We start from the raw sequence: 18817 nt of genomic DNA, 5'->3' as shown, positions 1-18817 counted from the left end.
AAACATCTAGGCACGTTTAGATCTGGCAGATTTGAAAAGAATTATTGTGCTGTTCTCTGCAGATTGTCCATGTCCACGGTCAGTAATGACAGTTTGACACAAAGCAAAGTTCTGACGTCATTAACGCACAGTCAACACAAACCAGTAATCATCCAGTATGCCTCAATGGAACTTTCAACGTGTAGAGTGACACCAGTGTAAAGAGGGAATAGGTCTCCAGTGGTGCTCTCCAGACGCAGCCTATTTTGACAGATTTGTGAGTGCTCTAACGGTTCATACCACGTGATTTCGAGGTCTATATATAACTGGATAGGCACAGAAGTATAGTGAATTCTACCGCCCATTATTAGCAAGCACACAGTGACAGAAGAACTGAAGATCTATTTTTCACTGAGGGTTACTACACTTGTAATACCTTATCGTTATACGAGGCGTGTTGTTTAAATAAGTACCGTTTTAAAATTAAAAAGAGATTTGCTAAGATATCTCAATAATTTTATTTTTACATGAAAGCCTGTACCTTAATCTACTTTTCTACATAATCTCCGTCAATATTGAGGCACTTGTCATAACTTTGTACCAGTTTCTGAATACCCTCCTCACAGAAGTCTGCCGCCTGACTTGTTAACCGCTGCATCACCACTGTTTTGACTTCGTCATCGTCTTAAAGACGCTGACCACCCAGGCATTTCTTCAAGATGAAACATGGGTGGCCTACGTCACACCAGAATCAAAGCAACCGCCCATGGAATGGCGGCATTCAGATTCACCCAGAAAAGTGAACTTTAAGCAAACAATTTCTGCCGGAAAATCATGTGCACAGTTTTTTGGGACTGAAAAGGAGTACTGCTTGTGAAATTTCTGCCTCGTAATGAGACTATCAATGTAGCAGCTTCCTGTAAGACATTGCACAATCTGCGCCGTTCAGTTCAGAACAAAAGACGTGGCAAGTTGAGAAGGGCATCGTTTTGCTGCAAGACAATGCCCGTCCGCATGTGGCAAATCAGACCAAAGATCTCATCACATCTTTTCGATGGGAAACTCTAGATCATCCAGATCTTACGCCCAGTGACTACCGTCTGTTCCTGCACTTAAAGAAACACCTGGGCGGTCAGCGTCTTCATGACGAAGTCAAAAAAGTGACGGTGCAGAGGTTAACAAGTCAGGCGGCAGACTTCTGTGAGGAGGGTATTCAAAAACTGGTACAACATTATGACAAGTGCCTCAATATTGACGGGAATTATGTAGAAAAGTAGATTAAGGTACAGGCTTTCATGTAAAAATAAAATTATTGAGATATCTTAGCAAGTCTTTTTTTAAATTTCAAAACAGTACTTACTTAAAAAACACGCTTCGTACATCATTATGAGAGATCAGTTACTATAAATGTGACACTGCTGTCCAAAGTAGCAATTTTTGTTTACGACAGCCCCCAAATGCCAGCTGCGCCATCAACGGAACTTAATTCCAATGCAATTCGCGGAATGCCATATCGACTAACGAGTAGAAGATGGTCGCGAGGAACAAGGTGACGAGAGGACTCACGTGTAAAACTGGGCCATTTCTGGGATGGAGTCTGTGCAGAGCGCCCTGTACGTGTCGGCGAAGTTGAGCAGCTCGATGGCGGCGTTGAGCAGAGTGGCCGAGTACTCGGCGTCCACCGACTGGAACACGATGGACGCCGACGCCAGCGCCGCCGCCGCCTCCCCGGCGGCGTCCGTTCCTGCAACGACACCAACCGACAACCCGTCCTGAGCCCCTGTCACTGGTGCAAGGGATTCACAGTCCCGACCCCTTCCAGGATAACCTGGTTTTTCGATTACTGGTTAGACCTCTGCAGAATATTGGAGAAGCCAATGAAACAAACGAGAGCTACAAAAGAACCGCAACAAATACATTTCGATACTTACATTTGTCAGACTTCAAGAAGAATAGAATATAATAATTCCAATCCCAAAGAAAGCAGGTGTTGACAGATGTGAAAATTACCGAACCATCAGTTTAATAAGTCACGGCTGCAAAATACTAACGCGAATTCTTTACAGACGAATGGAAAAACTAGTAGAAGCCGACCTCGGGGAAGATCAGTTTAGATTCCGTAGAAATATTGGAACACGTGAGGCAATACTGACCCTACGACTTATCTTAGGAGCTAGATTAAGGAAAGGAAAACCTACGTTTCTAGCATTTTTAGACTTAGAGAAAGCTTTTGAAAATGTTGACTGGAATACTCTCTTTCAAATTCTGAAAGTGGCAGGGGTAAAATACAGGGAGCGAAAGGCTATTTACAATTTGTATAGAAACCAAATGGCAGTTATAAATCACTAAAAAATCATATTTTTTGTTACTTTTGACTATATTATTTCCTTTCCTGACCCAGTATTTGTTTAGTTGTGATTAAAGACTGTACAAACGATATAGTTCAAGCCCGCCAGGGTAGCCGAGAGCGCTAACGTGCTGCTTCCTGGAGTCGGGTAGGCGCGCTGGCCCCCGATTGAATCCGCCCGGTGGATTAACGACGAGGGCCGATGTGCTGGCCAACCTGGATGTGGTTTTTAGGCGGTTTTCCACATCCTGCTAGGTGAATACCGGGCTAGTCCCCATGTTCCGCCTCAGTTAAACGGCTTGCAGACATCTGAACACATTCGCACTATTCCATGGATTCCACTCAATGCAGACACTTGGGGTACACTCATTCCGTCCCAGGGGGTACGGCGTGGCGGCAGGAATGGCATCCGGCCACCCCTGAAACATGTACATGCCAAATCTGATTAACGATGGCTGACCCTGCGTAACTGCGGGACAAGGCTCAAGCGATAGATAGATGGGTAGAAACGAGAATAGTTCTACACTGTCATCAAGTTGCTCAAAGATCCTTGACCACAATGGTGGATCTGTTGACATGATTCCAACGCTGACTTGATAGGAAGGCAACAAAGCAGTGAAGGGAGGGGAGAAGTTGTTTGGGGAAGGAGACCAGACAGAGAGATCATCGGTCTCATCGGATTAGGGAACGACCGGGAAGGAAGTCGGTCATGCTCTTTCAAAGGAACCATCTGGGGATTTGCCTGGAGCGATTTAAGGAAATCACGGAAAACCTAAATCATGATGGCCAGACGCGGGATTGAACCGTCGTTCTCCCCCACTGCGCTACCCACTGCACCACCTCGCTCGGTAAAAGCAGTGAAGCAATTAGATCCTCAAATGAACCAAAATCGTAATATGCCAGTTAGTACAGTGATATGTATGAATATAACCATAAGTCAAGTGACAGTCCTACTTATTAGAAGGCCATCACTTTACAAATATCATCGATCCAAACTCAGGTTTACTGACAGAAAATGTGACTCACCAGGGAAGGACTCGTTGAGCAGGTAGGCTGGCCTGGGAAAATTGATGTCTTCGGGGCGACCCCAGTAGTTGTGGTCGGCAGTGCCATCGCCGACCTGCAGGTAGAGCTGGTTGGGCTGGGGGTGCGCCTTCAGCAGCCAGTCGGTGCCCCACTTGATGGCGTCACGCACTCCATCCAAGAGGCCCGCCTGCTGGTACCCTGCTTGGAACTCGATCGCCCCCCACGACAGCACAGTGAACGCCGATGTCGCGGGGAAGGTGAACTTGACGAAGTCTCCCGCTATAAGAATAGCACACTCGTCGTCACCAACGAAATCGTCATACAAAACTGCTAATTAAGGATCACATAACCATTTACAGGAAAGAGTTGAGGGCCAGAGTCCAATGTACATGTCTTTACATTATCAGCAGCTAAACATCTTAATCACACCAAACAATTACTTCATAAAAAAAATACAAGTGTTAAACAGCGGCTGTTAAGTATAATACCATTTAATGAAGGGGAGATTTACGTGGTGCAGGAAGTATTTTATCGAGGCTGTTGGTCACTTACATCGCAACACCATGAAGGAAGCATGTAACAAACGTCAAATTGGTATGAAGTATACTGCATGATTTAATATGCAAATAATTAAAATTTCAATGTAATTGCACCAAATAAGAGGTAGCAACACAATCTGCGTTATGTACATATGTAAAGATTGTGCAGTGGGTTTCTCATTCAGAAATCGCATTTTATTGTCCCTTGTTCGGAAGGAGACTGGACCATGCCTTGTGTAATACAGAGGAACGTCCACTGCCACAGGACTGTGGCCTGTTAAAACTGAGGTTGTCCATTCCACTGTATTGCAGCTCGCGTTGGTCAGGAAACACGCGATTATCATATGAATGTAGACTCGGGGAGGGCCTCACTCGCGCCGTTCATGATATCAGTGGCCCCATGTAACTAGCGCTCGAGAGCACACCCACATACGATTGATTTCAATATTTGTTCCGCTTCCTGGTGCTACAGTTTTAATTGCTGACCCTGTTAACGGACATAATTACGTGAACGATAAAACGTGCTCCTTAAGTTGAGTAGTTTTGGACTCTTGAACGCCGTACAATTGACATTACTGGCGCTGAAGATCTGAGCATGTTAACTGTGCACTGGCCTATTAGCGTACTATTAACAGTGTGTGATCATTTTTTTTATTGAGTGTTCAGCCTTCTGACGAGTTTCATGTAGCCTGCCATCACTTCCTCTCCCTTCACAACATTTTCATCTCAGAGTATTTGCAACCTGCGTTCTTAATTATTTGCTAGATGTGTAGCAACCTCAGCAAGCTTCTACAGTTCTTAGCCTCTGCAACTCCCTCTAGTAGTGTTAACAGATGTCCTATCGTCCTGTCCCTTCTTCTTATCAATGTTTCTATATTTTCCTTTCCTCGCCGATTCATTGGAGAACCTACTCATTCCTTACCTTATCAGTCCACTAATTTTCAAGATTATTCTGTAGCACGACAACTCAAATGCTTCTTTTCTTTTCTGTTCCGATTTTCCTCCCCTTCCATGTTTCACTGCCATACGATGTTGTGCACGAAACGTAAATTCTCAGAAATTTGTTACTCCTTCCAACAATAATTTCATTTTAGGTTTCTTCACATTTTCACGTAGCCAGTTCACCTTAGGTTATCTGCACTTCCAGTTTATTTCATTCCTAAATAACGTGTATTGCTGTATTCCTGAATTTTCCTCAACGCGTTTGTACTTCCTCCTTTCATCGATCAACTGAAGTATTAGCTCCGTTACCCAAGGTTTCATTGCAGTTAACTTCCTTGTACCTACGTTTTTTTCTCCAACTTTAATGTTGGCCTGTGAGATGTCCATTCCTCTCCACTGTCTACTGAGCTACTCTTTATCGTAGTATCTATAGCCTCAGAGAACTTCAAGCTTATCTTTTCATCCTTTAGTTCCTCCGTATCACACTTCTATACGCACTGATTCTTCCTGACTGAACTCTTAAACTTCAGCTTACACTTCATCACTACTACACTTTTATCTGAGTCTGTACCTGGGTCCGTCTTACGATCCATTATAAGATTTCTAAATCTCTGCCTAATCATGATGTGTACTAACCGAATTGTTCATGAATCTCTCAAGCTTTTCCAAGTAAACCTCCTCGTCTTGAGATTCTTGAACAGAGTATTCTCTGTTACCATATGAAATTTATTGCAGACCTTAATTAGACTTTCTTATCTCTCATTCCTACAACAAAGCCCATTTTCTTCCATAACATTTTCTTCTACTCCGTCCATACAACCGCATTCCAATCTCTCATGACTACTACATTTTCATTTCCTTTTACGTACATATTACCTGTTCAATATTCTCTTATACGTTCTCTATCTCTTCATCTCCTGCCTTCGGCATCGGTATGTATACGTGAACTATTGTTGTCAGCGTCGATTTATTCTCGATTCTCATGAGAGCAACACTGTCACTGAACTGTTCATAGTAACTCACTCTCTGTCTTCATTATGAATCTTACACCTGTCACTGCATTTTCTGCTGCTGTTAAAATTACCTAGACTCATGTGACCAGAAATACCTATCTTCTTTCCGTTTCACTTCACTATACGTGCCTCAAAATTACAATGTCCTGTGGAACCTTTTCACCTCTTCTTTTTTTTCATAGATCTTACAGTGGCTGTAGTTCATTGTGTATAACATGACGAAAGTCTCCGTTACGTACATATTCGTGGTTCAGCTGTCTCCATAGATTCCTTCTCTCCTCGTCCCCATGTTTTGCTAGGTAGTCCTCGTCCTTATCTTTCAGAAGGGACGAATAAAAGTATTTTCAGAGGTTAGTTTTCCTCCTGCTTCCTTCTAATATGTCCGTATCGCAGTAGTCTGTGTCGTTCAGTGCTGTTTGTAATACCTTCTTCCATTTACATTCCTTCCACTATTGTATTTACTTTGAATATGATGCAGTCGCCTCTCTTCACAGCTTCCTCTCGTTACATTAAACTTCAGACTTTGCAATTTTCTCTCTTGCTTTTTCTATGACGTATGGAGAGTGATTCACTCAAAACGAATTGACGATGTAGATTACAGAAATTGCTACAGAATTTAAGAAAATCCAATGCTTAATTGACATGAAAACGGTTACTTTTGTGAATAAACGCTAACCATTGCTATTATATGCGTACAATTTGTGAGTATTTTATAAACTCACCGTCGAAGTAGCCTTGCGTGAGGTCCTCGCCGAAGATTCCTTTGTCGTCAAGGCACGAATCCTTGCGCCAGGATACCAAAGGGTCCATGTCGGTCAGCTTTCCTGAACGCTGTGCTTGGTAGAATAGCAGCGACTTATAGATAACCTCTGTGTAGTTGTATGTCGCACCTGTAAAAGATATGACAGTTGTTGTTAGGATGAACGAATCTCGTTAATCTTAGCTGTACCAACGTTGCGCTAAACGACTCTGCGATTTTTTCCGCAGTGAAGAACTGGATACCGCACATATCCTACACAGTGGGGATTATTTATTTGATGCAGGGTAGTTGTTTGGTAAAGAATATAACGCAATTAAATAAAAACTACACAGTTCCGTCATTTCAAAAAATACATTTAGGTTATCTTGCTCTTTTCTCTATCTCTCTCCCTCTCTCTGGAAAATACAGTCCAAAACTCGGCACTGGATAATACCAGCATTTCATCCTTTTCCTAACACAAGAACTTGGTGAGTATGGATCGATGCAGACCCAGTTTTTCATGCAAGCAAGTAGAAAGTTGCGGTACACAATATGGAACGCAAATATCGTAGTCATTGTCCTGATGCCAGCTAATAGTGTGTGTAGTGTATGAAGTGATTGATGTTGAGAATGAATGAACCGTGTAGCACTAGCTTTTTACATTATGAAATAATTTCATTGTAAGAACTTTATTGTACACTATCAACAAACCGAATGAGGTTACATAGTTTTTAAACTGGCCTGATATTCGGAAGGATGGACGCTCTAATCCTAATTCCACCACTGTTATTTAGGTTTCCGTGGTTTTCCTAAAATACTCCAGTCGAATACAGGAATGATTCCTACTACTGTATAAGTCCACTGCTGTCTATTCGTCCAGTTGTTGTCGGACTAGACGTCTGTAAACGACAGTGTGTATGAATTATGTTTCCTCTTCTCAAGCTCTAATACCACTACATTTGCCGTATCTATATTTACACGATCCATGGATGTATAAATATCACCACCGGTTTTCTTGATTAGCCATCTGACCAGTCAAGTATCTCATTATCCTATTTACAAACATCATTAGATTCTTGCAATCAATCCCTCTTCGTCTAAGATTTCCGGTCGTATGCTATTAGTCTTCCACAACATTGGCTTCCCGCGATAGATGTAGACGAATAAATGAGCTTGTCGGTACTTTTTGAATACATGTGTATTTTGATTTGATGTGGCTTGCCACATGCAACAGTTAGCCAACATTTAGTACAGTGGGCCTACTTCGGTTTATCTTGTTTTGTACCACGTTGCGCCAGAGTTACATGTTTCTAATCTATGGGTCTCTAAGTCCATGGGTTCAGCTGGAATGTTTGTAACATCGTACGTGATTTTGATTAATTTCAATTAGTAGCATAGTAGAGCGCCCTTCAGACATTCAAAGAAGCTACAAGCCCCATTGAGGGAGTCCTGCGCAGATGGAGACGCAACGTTGGGTTTCAGTATGAGATTCATCCGACCATGGCATAATAAACCCAGAATATTTTAATAAATGCGATACTTCGGACCGTAAAAGTTCATATTTTACAAAATTAATGCGTTACTAGGCGGTGGTTCAGCCAAAGGCAGTATACCTAAATAAAAACTTTTGAAAGTCACTCTCTGAACAGAATGTACAAAATCATTTACGTAGAGAGAAGAATAGCTAAAACATGTGACGGCGAGTGTTGTACATTGAGAATGCTGATCCTAGTAACACATGATGTTTCCTCATCGGTGCTTGAATCTAGTGATCGGTTTTAGAATCACCTGAAGGGATACACCCTACAGACCGCCACAAGCAGTTTCCGGCACTTTCTACTATTTTTGTAGTTGTGAGACATGAAGTTACGTTTAGTGCACCAGTTGTAAATATTTAGAATTCAAAAGATCTAATTGTTATGTATCACATTAAAGTTAGTTTAAAGATATTTTTAATTCTGCGATTACAAAGTCTTATGGCAAGTAAAATTCCGTATACTTTTAAAACAAGTCTGGAACCGCGCGACCACTACGGTCGCAGGTTCGAATCCTGCCTCGGGCATGGATGTGTGTGATGTCCTTAGGTTATTTAGGTTTAAGTAGTTCTAAGTTCTAGGGGACTAATGACCTCAGCAGTTGAGTCCCATAGTTCTCAAAGCCATTTGAACCATTTTTTGTTCTCGCCAACGCACATTCCGCGTCGGGATAAGAGGAATTATGTTTTATACAGAGACAAAAAAACGGCTCTGAGCACTATGGGACTTAACATCGGAGGTCATCAGTCCCCTAGAACTTAGAACTACTTAAACCTAACTAACCTATGGACATCACACACATCCATGCCCGAGGCAGGATTCGAACCTGTGACCGTAGCGGTCGCGCAGTTCCAGACTGAAGCGCGTAGAACCGCTCGGTCACCACGGCCGGCTATATAGAGACATATAGACAGTTATTATTAACTCAGTTTGTGAGTCGAAGAGGAAAGCAAATGACCACTGATGCTCAACGTATCCTTAGACATACACCACACTATGGCTTAGGAGTATGTACAGACATGTAGATGTGTTTATGTCAAAAGTGGTAATGCACACTGTACTACAGGCAAGCAGTACTACGTAGGAAAATTGAAACTTCCTAGCGGATTAAAACTGTGTACCACACCGAGACTCGAAATCAGGACATTTCGCCTTTCGCCCGAATGTGTTCTACCTACTGAGCTACCCAAACACGACTCACGCTCCTTCCCCACATCTTGTATTCTGCCAGTTGTGAGTTAACGAGCATTTCCCTCTCATTTAAGTATATGGCCGAAAGAGTCACCCTTCAGAAGTTGTGAAACCAACCCTATCGTCCAGGACCGGATGCCACAAAGGGCGCATATTCACCACGAGATGGGAAAACTCACAGGCGTCTACTGTCTATTGAGGCCTAAGCGCTGTAGTGTGCGAGTGAGACAGACGAGAACTTACGTGATAGGGAAACCCAGGAGAAGCCTTTTGTGGCCAAGGAGACGTAGCAGTGGCCATAAAGGGAAACATTTATGAAAACTACTTAATTCTGTAGTAATGCAGGGGGCCAAGCCACAGTAATTTTAATCTGTCATCCTCCATAAATTTTAATGCCGATCCCAATAAAACTTGAATATTGATCATATCTATAATAGTTTAGGATTTATTGTTAAAGTGAAATTGACACGTTTTGTAACAAAGACGTGAATGCTAAAATCTGAACGCTTTAGTCGATCTTAACGACCGACATTTCATATAGAAGCGCATTAATAAAACGACACATAATGTAAATATCAACTCTGTAATTTCATTTGTTTAAAAGATATAGTAAATTTAAATTATCAGCCTTTTCAGTTAAGCATCAGATCATAATTTGCTCCACACAAAACACATTGAACAATGACAGCATGAGACCTTATTGTATCATTAGGTAACAGATTATTTGTTGTAAAGTTCAGTGCATAATACTTACTCTATTCTTTATTTATTTATCAGAAAGGACATTGATGCAAGGCTACTGGCCGTGACATTCATATTTAAGAAGGAAATTGAATTGGTTTTACGTAAAAGAATTTAACTTTTATTACGTAATGGATATTACTGTTACTTTATTTAGAGTGTGAAAGTGATCAAGCTTTGATTATTTAAATATGTTAAAATGTAAAATAATGTAGAATAAGCTGTAGTCAATCAGACGGACGGCTGCAGTAAAGGGAACTGACCTAGCTAGTAGAGCGAGGATATTCAGCTCGCGGGAAACGCGGCCGGGTACGGATAGAGGACAGTGCTGGTGCAGACGCGAAAGCGGACAGTGCTGGTATAGACATCAAAGGGTACAGTTCGGTCTAAGACGCGAAAGTGGACCGTCGGTCTCTAGGTAGTTAGGAAGTGAAACGACTTAGAAGATTTCGCGTTGTGTGGTATCGCGGGAGCGTTGAGCAGCCGCGCGCCTGGTGTGTCTCGCAATGAGATTGTGAATGCTTGAACTGTGTCAAATGGATATACACTCGAATGTAACAGTAGCTCTAAATACGACCACTTTCGCTATTAGTTTGCTTTCTGACTAAGCATTATTCTAATCAAATCGCAAATGCGTGGCCTACATCATTTATGCGTCGTTAATTTAGTTCCATATATTATTACTACTGTTATTATATGTTATGTTAACCATGTATTTCACAAACCTGTCATCAGCCAGAAAATGTCACCAAAGGGTCACAAGTGTCTAATTTAGGGCGTGCAAGGCGACACGTGCGGTTCAACCCCTAGACCAGTGAGTCCGAACATGTATGGGATGTTGGCTCGCACAGTACCTCGTCTCCTACCTTCCAAATTTAATTATTCCCATATCACTATGCCACCACATCCCAAATTTATTATTCTTTTAGGTAAGTTAAGTGCTAAGTCTGATATTAATATACACTGAGATGAACTCCATGTCAGTCGTTCCAGACCATTTTAGTGTCAAAATTTTGCTAAGTTACGTATTTACTCAAAGGTATCTGATAGATTATATAATGGTAAGACAGAGATTTAGGAACCAGGTTTTAAATTGTAAGACATTTCCAGGGGCAGATGTGGACTCTGACCACAATCTATTGGTTATGACCTGTAGATTAAAACTGAAGAAACTGCAAAAAGGTGGGAATTTAAGAAGATGGGACCTGGATAAACTGAAAGAACCAGAGGTTGTACAGAGTTTCAGGGAGAGCATAAGGGAACAATTGACAGGAATGGGGGAAAGAAATACAGTAGAAGAAGAATGGGTAGCTTTGAGGGATGAAGTAGTGAAGGCAGCAGAGGAACAAGTAGGTAAAAAGACGAGGGCTAGTAGAAATCCCTGGGTAACAGAAGAAATATTGAATTTAATTGATGAAAGGAGAAAATATAAAAATGCAGTAAATGAAGCAGGCAAAAAGGAATACAAACGTCTCAAAAATGAGATCAACAGGAAATGCAAAATGGCTAAGCAGGGATGGCTAGAGGACAAATGTAAGGATGTAGAGGCTTATCTCACTAGGGGTAAGATAGATACTGCCTACAGGAAAATTAAAGAGACCTTTGGAGATAAGAGAACCACTTGTATGAACATCAAGAGCTCTGATGGAAACCCAATTCTAAGCAAAGAAGGGAAAGCAGAAAGGTGGAAGGAGTATATAGAGGGTCTATACAAGGGCGATGTACTTGAGGACAATATTATGGAAATGGAAGAGGATGTAGATGTAGATGAAGTGGGAGATACGATACTGCGTGAAGAGTTTGACAGAGCACTGAAAGACCTGTGTCGAAACAAGGCCCCCGGAGTAGACAACATTCCATTGGAACTACTGACGGCCTTGGGAGAGCCAGTCCTGACAAAACTCTACCATCTGGTGAGCAAGATGTATGAAACAGGCGAAATACCCTCAGACTTCAAGAAGAATATAATAATTCCAATCCCAAAGAAAGCAGGTGTTGACAGATGTGAGAATTACCGAACAATCAGTTTAATAAGCCACAGCTGCAAAATACTAACACGAATTCTTTACAGACGAATGGAAAAACTAGTAGAAGCCGACCTCGGGGAAGATCAGTTCGGATTCCGTAGAAATACTGGAACACGTGAGGCAATACTGACCTTACGACTTATCTTAGAAGGAGGTTAAGAAAAGGAAAAACCTACGTTTCTAGCATTTGTAGACTTAGAGAAAGCTTTTGACAATGTTGACTGGAATACTCTCTTTCAAATTCTAAAGGTGGCAGGGGTAAAATACAGGGAGCGAAAGGCTATTTACAATTTGTACAGAAACCAGATGGCAGTTATAAGAGTCGAGGGACATGAAAGGGAAGCAGTGGTTGGGAAGGGAGTAAGACAGGGTTGTAGCCTCTCCCCGATGTTATTCAATCTGTATATTGAGCAAGCAGTAAAGGAAACAAAAGAAAAATTCGGAGTAGGTATTAAAATCCATGGAGAAGAAATAAAAAACTTCGAGGTTCGCCGATGACATTGTAATTCTGTCAGAGACAGCAAAGGACTTGGAAGAGCAGTTGAACGGAATGGATGGTGTCTTGAAGGGAGGATATAAGATGAACATCAACAAAGGCAAAACGAGGATAATGGAATGTAGTCGAATTAAGTCGGGTGATGTTGAGGGTATTAGATTAGGAAATGAGACACTTAAAGTAGTAAAGGAGTTTTGCTATTTGGGGAGCAAAATATCTGATGATGGTCGAAGTAGAGAGGATATAAAATGTAGACTGGCAATGGCAAGGAAAGCGTTTCTGAAGAAGAGAAATTTGTTAACATCGAGTATAGATTTAAGTGTGAGGAAGTCATTTCTGAAAGTATTTGTATGGAGTGTAGCCATGTATGGAAGTGAAACATGGACGGTAAATAGTTTGGACAAGAAGAGAATAGAAGCTTTCGAAATGTGGTGCTACAGAAGAATGCTGAAGATTAGATGGGTAGATCACGTAACTAATGAGGAGGTATTGAATAGGATTGGGGAGAAGAGGAGTTTGTGGCACAACTTGACTAGAAGAAGGGATCGGTTGGTAAGACATGTTCTGAGGCATCAAGGGATTACCAGTTTAGTATTGGAGGGCAGCGTGGAGGGTAAAAATCGTAGGTGGAGACCAAGAGATGAATACACTAAGCAGATTCAGAAGGATGTAGGTTGCAGTAGGTACTGGGAGATGAAGAAGCTTGTACAGGATAGAATAGCATGGAGAGCTGCATCAAACCAGTCTCAGGACTGAAGACCACAACAACAACAACTTATTTCTTTGTGTAGTTAACTCGAATAAAATAAATAAAGATTGTAACCAAACAGTTATTCGGTTATTAACGTAGTTACAAAATATCCAGGCTAATGAGTGAATTACATTTCTAAAACATTTTTTCAGTTGTACATTCGCCATTCGAAATTTCTCCTCTCGATTATGTACACCGGCGGTTGTGCCAATAAAATTACCTGCAGCATTTAAAGTTTATTTATGACAACGTTTACGATATTTCTTATTTCGTGAATTTTGAAATAGTAGATGAAACAAGTCATATTCATTTACCAATCCGCCACCTCTCTGGGTTCATCGTATCGCGACTGATCAAATTATATACTCAACTTCAGTAAGCTTCACGTATTTTCACATGATGCTCTGAGACATATGAGTTTATGGAGAGCTTCTATATCTCCAGTTACATCTACATGACTGCTCAGCAAATTATATTTTATTACTTGGCAGAGGGTTTATCGAACCACTTGCAAGCTATTTCTCTACCGTTCCATTCTCTAATAGTGCGTGGAAAAAACGAACACCTAAACCTTTCCTTCCAAGCTCTGATTTCTTTCCACTTTTGGAAGAAATAGCTCGTAATTGAACCTTCGTCAAAATATCTAGCCCCAAGGAAAAATGCCTTTGTTTTAACGACTGCCAGGTCAACTGCCTTGCACCCTCTCTCTCCCTTACTGAGCGACGATGTAAAACGAAACCCCTTCTTTGAACGTTTCCGATATCCTCCGTCAGTACTGTCTGGAAATTATACCATAAAGCGTAGCAAAACTCCTGGAGAGGACGGACAAGAGTATTTTCGTTTACATACATCTGATGTGTGGAAGAAGCTAGGATATTTTATCTAGTTTTCACCCTGTCTCAAAATATTTTCATACACCAAATGCACCGTTTGTTGTGCACTGCGTAGCGCATGACGAACGCTAAAACAGTAAATTAGCTACCATCATAAGTGCACGAACAGCAAAAGCTTTTGCACCGTTTCAGAAGCAAGGACATTTCCATAAATACCTTAAGAAAATGGCTCTGAGCACCATGCGACTTAACTTCTGAGGTCATCAGTCACCTAGAACTTAGAACTAATTAAACCTAACTAACCTAAGGACATCACACACATCCATGCCCGAGGCAGGATTCGAACCTGCGACCGTAGCGGTCGCTCGGCTCCAGACTGTAGCGCCTAGAACCGCACGGCCACTCCGACCGGCTAAATACCTTAAGAGCACAGTGGTTTATGTCATGATCTGTTGCACCTGAATGAGTCAGCCAACACGGAAAACGTAAAAACACAGGGCACGTAAGTGATTACGCGCTCTGCTAAACATCGGCAGGGAGAGTTGCGCAGACGAACCACCCGAGGCCATCCACCATGTACAGCCGGCTTCATACGAAATGTGAATGTGGCCGTGCAAGTTCACGATGACGTGGACGTAGCCTCCAGGAACGTCCCACAAAAGCCTTTTCAAAGAACTGCGTATACATGCTACTGCTTCTCAGGAAATTTGTCTGAGGTAATATAACTCTTTTTCAAATCAAGAACCCGATTCACAGAATCAAAAGCGGATAACAGAATAACCCTTGTAAAAACTGCGTTTCAGGACGGTGTCAAAACTCACGAAATAACTTTTCAATATCTCTGGCAACAAATCTAGATTCGTCACTACAGCAGTCTTATAGTACACTCCTGGAAATTGAAATAAGAACACCGTGAATTCATTGTCCCAGGAAGGGGAAACTTTATTGACACATTCCTGGGGTCAGATACATCACATGATCACACTGACAGAACCACAGGCACATAGACACAGGCAACAGAGCATGCACAATGTCGGCACTAGTACAGTGTATGTCCACCTTTCGCAGCAACGCAGGCTGTTATTCTCCCATGGAGACGATCGTAGAGATGCTGGATGTAGTCCTGTGGAACGGCTTGCCATGCCATTTCCACCTGGCGCCTCAGTTGGACCAGCGTTCGTGCTGGACGTGCAGACCGCGTGAGACGACGCTTCATCCAGTCCCAAACATGCTCAATGGGGGACAGATCCGGAGATCTTGCTGGCCAGGGTAGTTGACTTACACCTTCTAGAGCACGTTGGGTGGCACGGGATACATGCGGACGTGCATTGTCCTGTTGGAACAGCAAGTTCCCTTGCCGGTCTAGGAATGGTAGAACGATGGGTTCGATGACGGTTTGGATGTACCGTGCACTATTCAGTGTCCCCTCGACGGTCACGAGTGGTGTACGGCCAGTGTAGGAGATCGCTCCCCACACCATGATGCCGAGTGTTGGCCCTGTGTGCCTCGGTCGTATCCAGTCCTGATTGTGGCGCTCACCTGCACGGCGCCAAACACGCATACGACCATCATTGGCACCAAGACAGAAGCGACTCTCATCGCTGAAGACGACACGTCTTCATTCGACCCTCCATTCACGCCTGTCGCGACACCACTGGAGGCGGGCTGCACGATGTTGGGGCGTGAGCGGAAGACGGCCTAACGGTGTGCGGGACCGTAGCCCAGCTTCATGGAGACGGTTGCGAATGGTCCTCGCCGATAGCCCAGGAGCAACAGTGTCCCTAATTTGCTGGGAAGTGGCGGTGCGGTCCCCTACGGCACTGCGTAGGATCCTACGGTCTTGGCGTGCATCCGTGCGTCGCTGCGGTCCGGTCCCAGGTCGACGGGCACGTGCACCTTCCGCCGACCACTGGCGACAACATCGATGTACTGTGGAGACCTCACGCCCCACGTGTTGAGCAATTCGGCGGTACGTCCACCCGGCCTCACGCATGCCCACTATACGCCCTCGCTCAAAGTCCGTCAACTGCACATACGGTTCACGTCCACGCTGTCGCGGCATGCTACCAGTGTTAAAGACTGCGATGGAGCTCCGTATGCCACGGCAAACTGGCTGACACTGACGACGGCGGTGCACAAATGCTGCGCAGCTAGCGCCATTCGACGGCCAACACCGCGGTTCCTGGTGTGTCCGCTGTGCCGTGCGTATGATCATTGCTTGTACAGCCCTCTCGCAGTGTGCGGAGCAAGTATGGTGGGTCTGACACACCGGTGTCAATGTGTTCTTTTTTCCATTTCCAGGAGTGTAATTGAGAAAGGATAGAAGTTTGTAAAACTGATTACCTATAATTCTCGCCGTAATGAATTTACAGGTACCATAAGATCAGTGTCGCAAGGCTTCACAGCATCTAAATAAATATAACATTCTTAAAAAAAGAAATTATTCCTATTAAATGGTTAATACTGAAAGGCTCGGAAAGAGAGGGAAAAAATGCAAACAGAAACATATTGCACCGTCTTCGAGTGAAATTAGAACTACTAATAAACATTATCAACTCCTGATAATCGAACCATTTATATCTGAATATACACGGAAGAGAGAAAGAAACTGGTACAACCTGCCTAATATCATGTAGGGCCCCCGCTAGCACATCTAAGTGCTACAACACGACGTGGCACAGACTCGACTAATGTCTGAAGTAGTGCTGGAGGGAATTAACACCATGAATTCTGCAGGGCTGTCCATATATCCGTAAGAATACAAGGGGGTGGAGATCTCTTCCGAACAGCACGTTGCCAGGCACTCCAGATGTGTTCAATGACGTTCATGGAGTCTGGTGGCCACCGGAAATGTTTAAACTCAGAAGAGTGTTCCTGGAGCCACTCTGCAGCAATTCTGTTAAGTGCGAGGTGTCGCAGTGTCCTGCTGGAATTGTCCGGGTCTGTCAGAATGCACAATGGAAATGAATGGATGCAGGTGATAAGATAGGAAATTTACGAATGTGCCACCTGTCAGAGTCGTATCTAGACTCTCAGCGGTCCCATATCACTCCAACTGCACACGATCCACACCATTACAGAGCATCCGCCAGTTTGAACAGTGTGCTGATGACAAGCAGGGTCCATGGATTCATGAGCTTTTCCCCATACCCGTACACGTCCATCCGCTCGATACAACTTGAAACGCGACTCGTCCGACCAGGCAACATGTTTTCAGTCAACAACAGTCAAATATTGGTGTTGACGGGCCCAGGCGAGGCGTAAAGCTTTGTGTCGCGCAGTCATCAAGGGTACACGAGTGGGCCTTAGGCTCCGAAAGTCCATATCGATGATGTTTCCTGGAATGATTCGCACTCTGACACTTGTTGATGGCCCAACACTGAAATCCGCAGCAGTTTGCGGTAGATTTGCTCTTCTGTCATGTTGAACGGTTCTCTTCAATCGTCGTTGGTCCCGTCCTTGCAGGGTCTTTTTCCGGCGGCAGCGATGTCGGAGATTTGATGATTTAACGAATTCGTGATATTCAGGGGACACTCGCGAAATTGACGTACGGTAAAATCCCCACTTCATCGCTATCTCGAAGATGCTGTGACCCAGACCTCGTGCACGGACTATAACACGTTAGAACTCGCTTAAATCTTGATAGCCTGCCATTGTAGCAGCAGTAACCGATCTAACAACTGCACCGGACACTTGTTGCGTTATATGAGCGTTGCCGATCGGAAGGCCGTATTCTGCCTGGTTAGATATCTCTGTATCTGAACACGCATCTTTATACCAGTTTGTTTGGCACTTTAGTGTATATCTTACGTTGGAGAGAGCCTCTTTCATGGAAGTAGGACTGTGGCGCTTATTTATCTTTGTAATACATAATACTTAAAACCTACATAAGATATAGTATAGAAACAGAAAGAAACACAATACACAGATGGTCAGTATGATGGTGTATTTTTACAAAAAAAGCACACCGTTAATCAGTCACTGTGAGAAAACGTGAGAGATCGCAAGTGTTTATGTATATGTATTTAGTAACTTAAAATTAATTAGTTTTGTATACAAATCGACACATTCCACATGGCGGGGGAATATCACAAATGAGTTCACGAAACATGAAACATTTTACAACAGCTTCGAGTATAACATAGCGAGAGAACAGATACGTAAGTAACTTACCGTATGCGACACCGACCAACGTCAGCAGTGATAGAGCAGTGAAACGATACATGATTGTAGCCTAACTCAAAAACGACCCCGAGGGAGCCCGTATATATATTCACTTATTGGCGGTTCCGTGTAACGATCCATATTTGTTAACACAGAGCACTTTGTTAGTGAACACATGTGTTTACCGTATCTAGCGCCAATTCGCTTTGTCACATGCGTGGTTATGGCCACCGCTACATTCATCGGAATGCTGTGTTCATAATACAGGCAGGTTGGAGGCGGCAGTTACATAACATGTTTGTTTTGGACGTCTAGCACCCACAAGGCGGCTTCCGAGAACCACATCATCAGACCACACCTCTCTAGCACGACACGGCACAGTGTGTTTCGTGTTCCTTTGCGGCTCTTGTTCCCTGCTCTTCAGTTGGACATTCTTGTCACGCCGCAAGCGAATGCTGGCGCTGTTGCGTGAGTGTGTCAGAGGACCGTCTGCG

The 18817-nt window shown here is 43.3% G+C and overlaps 1 protein-coding gene across 1 annotated transcript in view; it reads right to left on the bottom strand.

The window, feature by feature from the left end:
- The window catches only part of LOC124803116 (endoglucanase A-like), a 38899-nt gene extending 20422 nt beyond the window's left edge, over positions 1 to 18477 (bottom strand). The window contains exons 1-4 of the mRNA XM_047264280.1: positions 18333 to 18477; positions 6569 to 6736; positions 3353 to 3631; positions 1546 to 1723 (exon numbers count right to left, since the gene is read on the bottom strand). Of these exons, the coding sequence (XP_047120236.1) occupies positions 1546 to 1723; positions 3353 to 3631; positions 6569 to 6736; positions 18333 to 18384 (677 nt within the window). The 5' untranslated portion in view covers positions 18385 to 18477. The remainder of the gene's footprint in view (positions 1 to 1545; positions 1724 to 3352; positions 3632 to 6568; positions 6737 to 18332) is intronic.
- Positions 18478 to 18817: the final 340 nt, after the last annotated feature.

The sequence above is a fragment of the Schistocerca piceifrons genome, chromosome 6 (genome assembly GCF_021461385.2).
Source record: "Schistocerca piceifrons isolate TAMUIC-IGC-003096 chromosome 6, iqSchPice1.1, whole genome shotgun sequence".
Taxonomy (NCBI): Eukaryota; Metazoa; Arthropoda; class Insecta; order Orthoptera; family Acrididae; genus Schistocerca; species Schistocerca piceifrons.
This window is presented reverse-complemented; position numbering and strand designations above follow the sequence as displayed.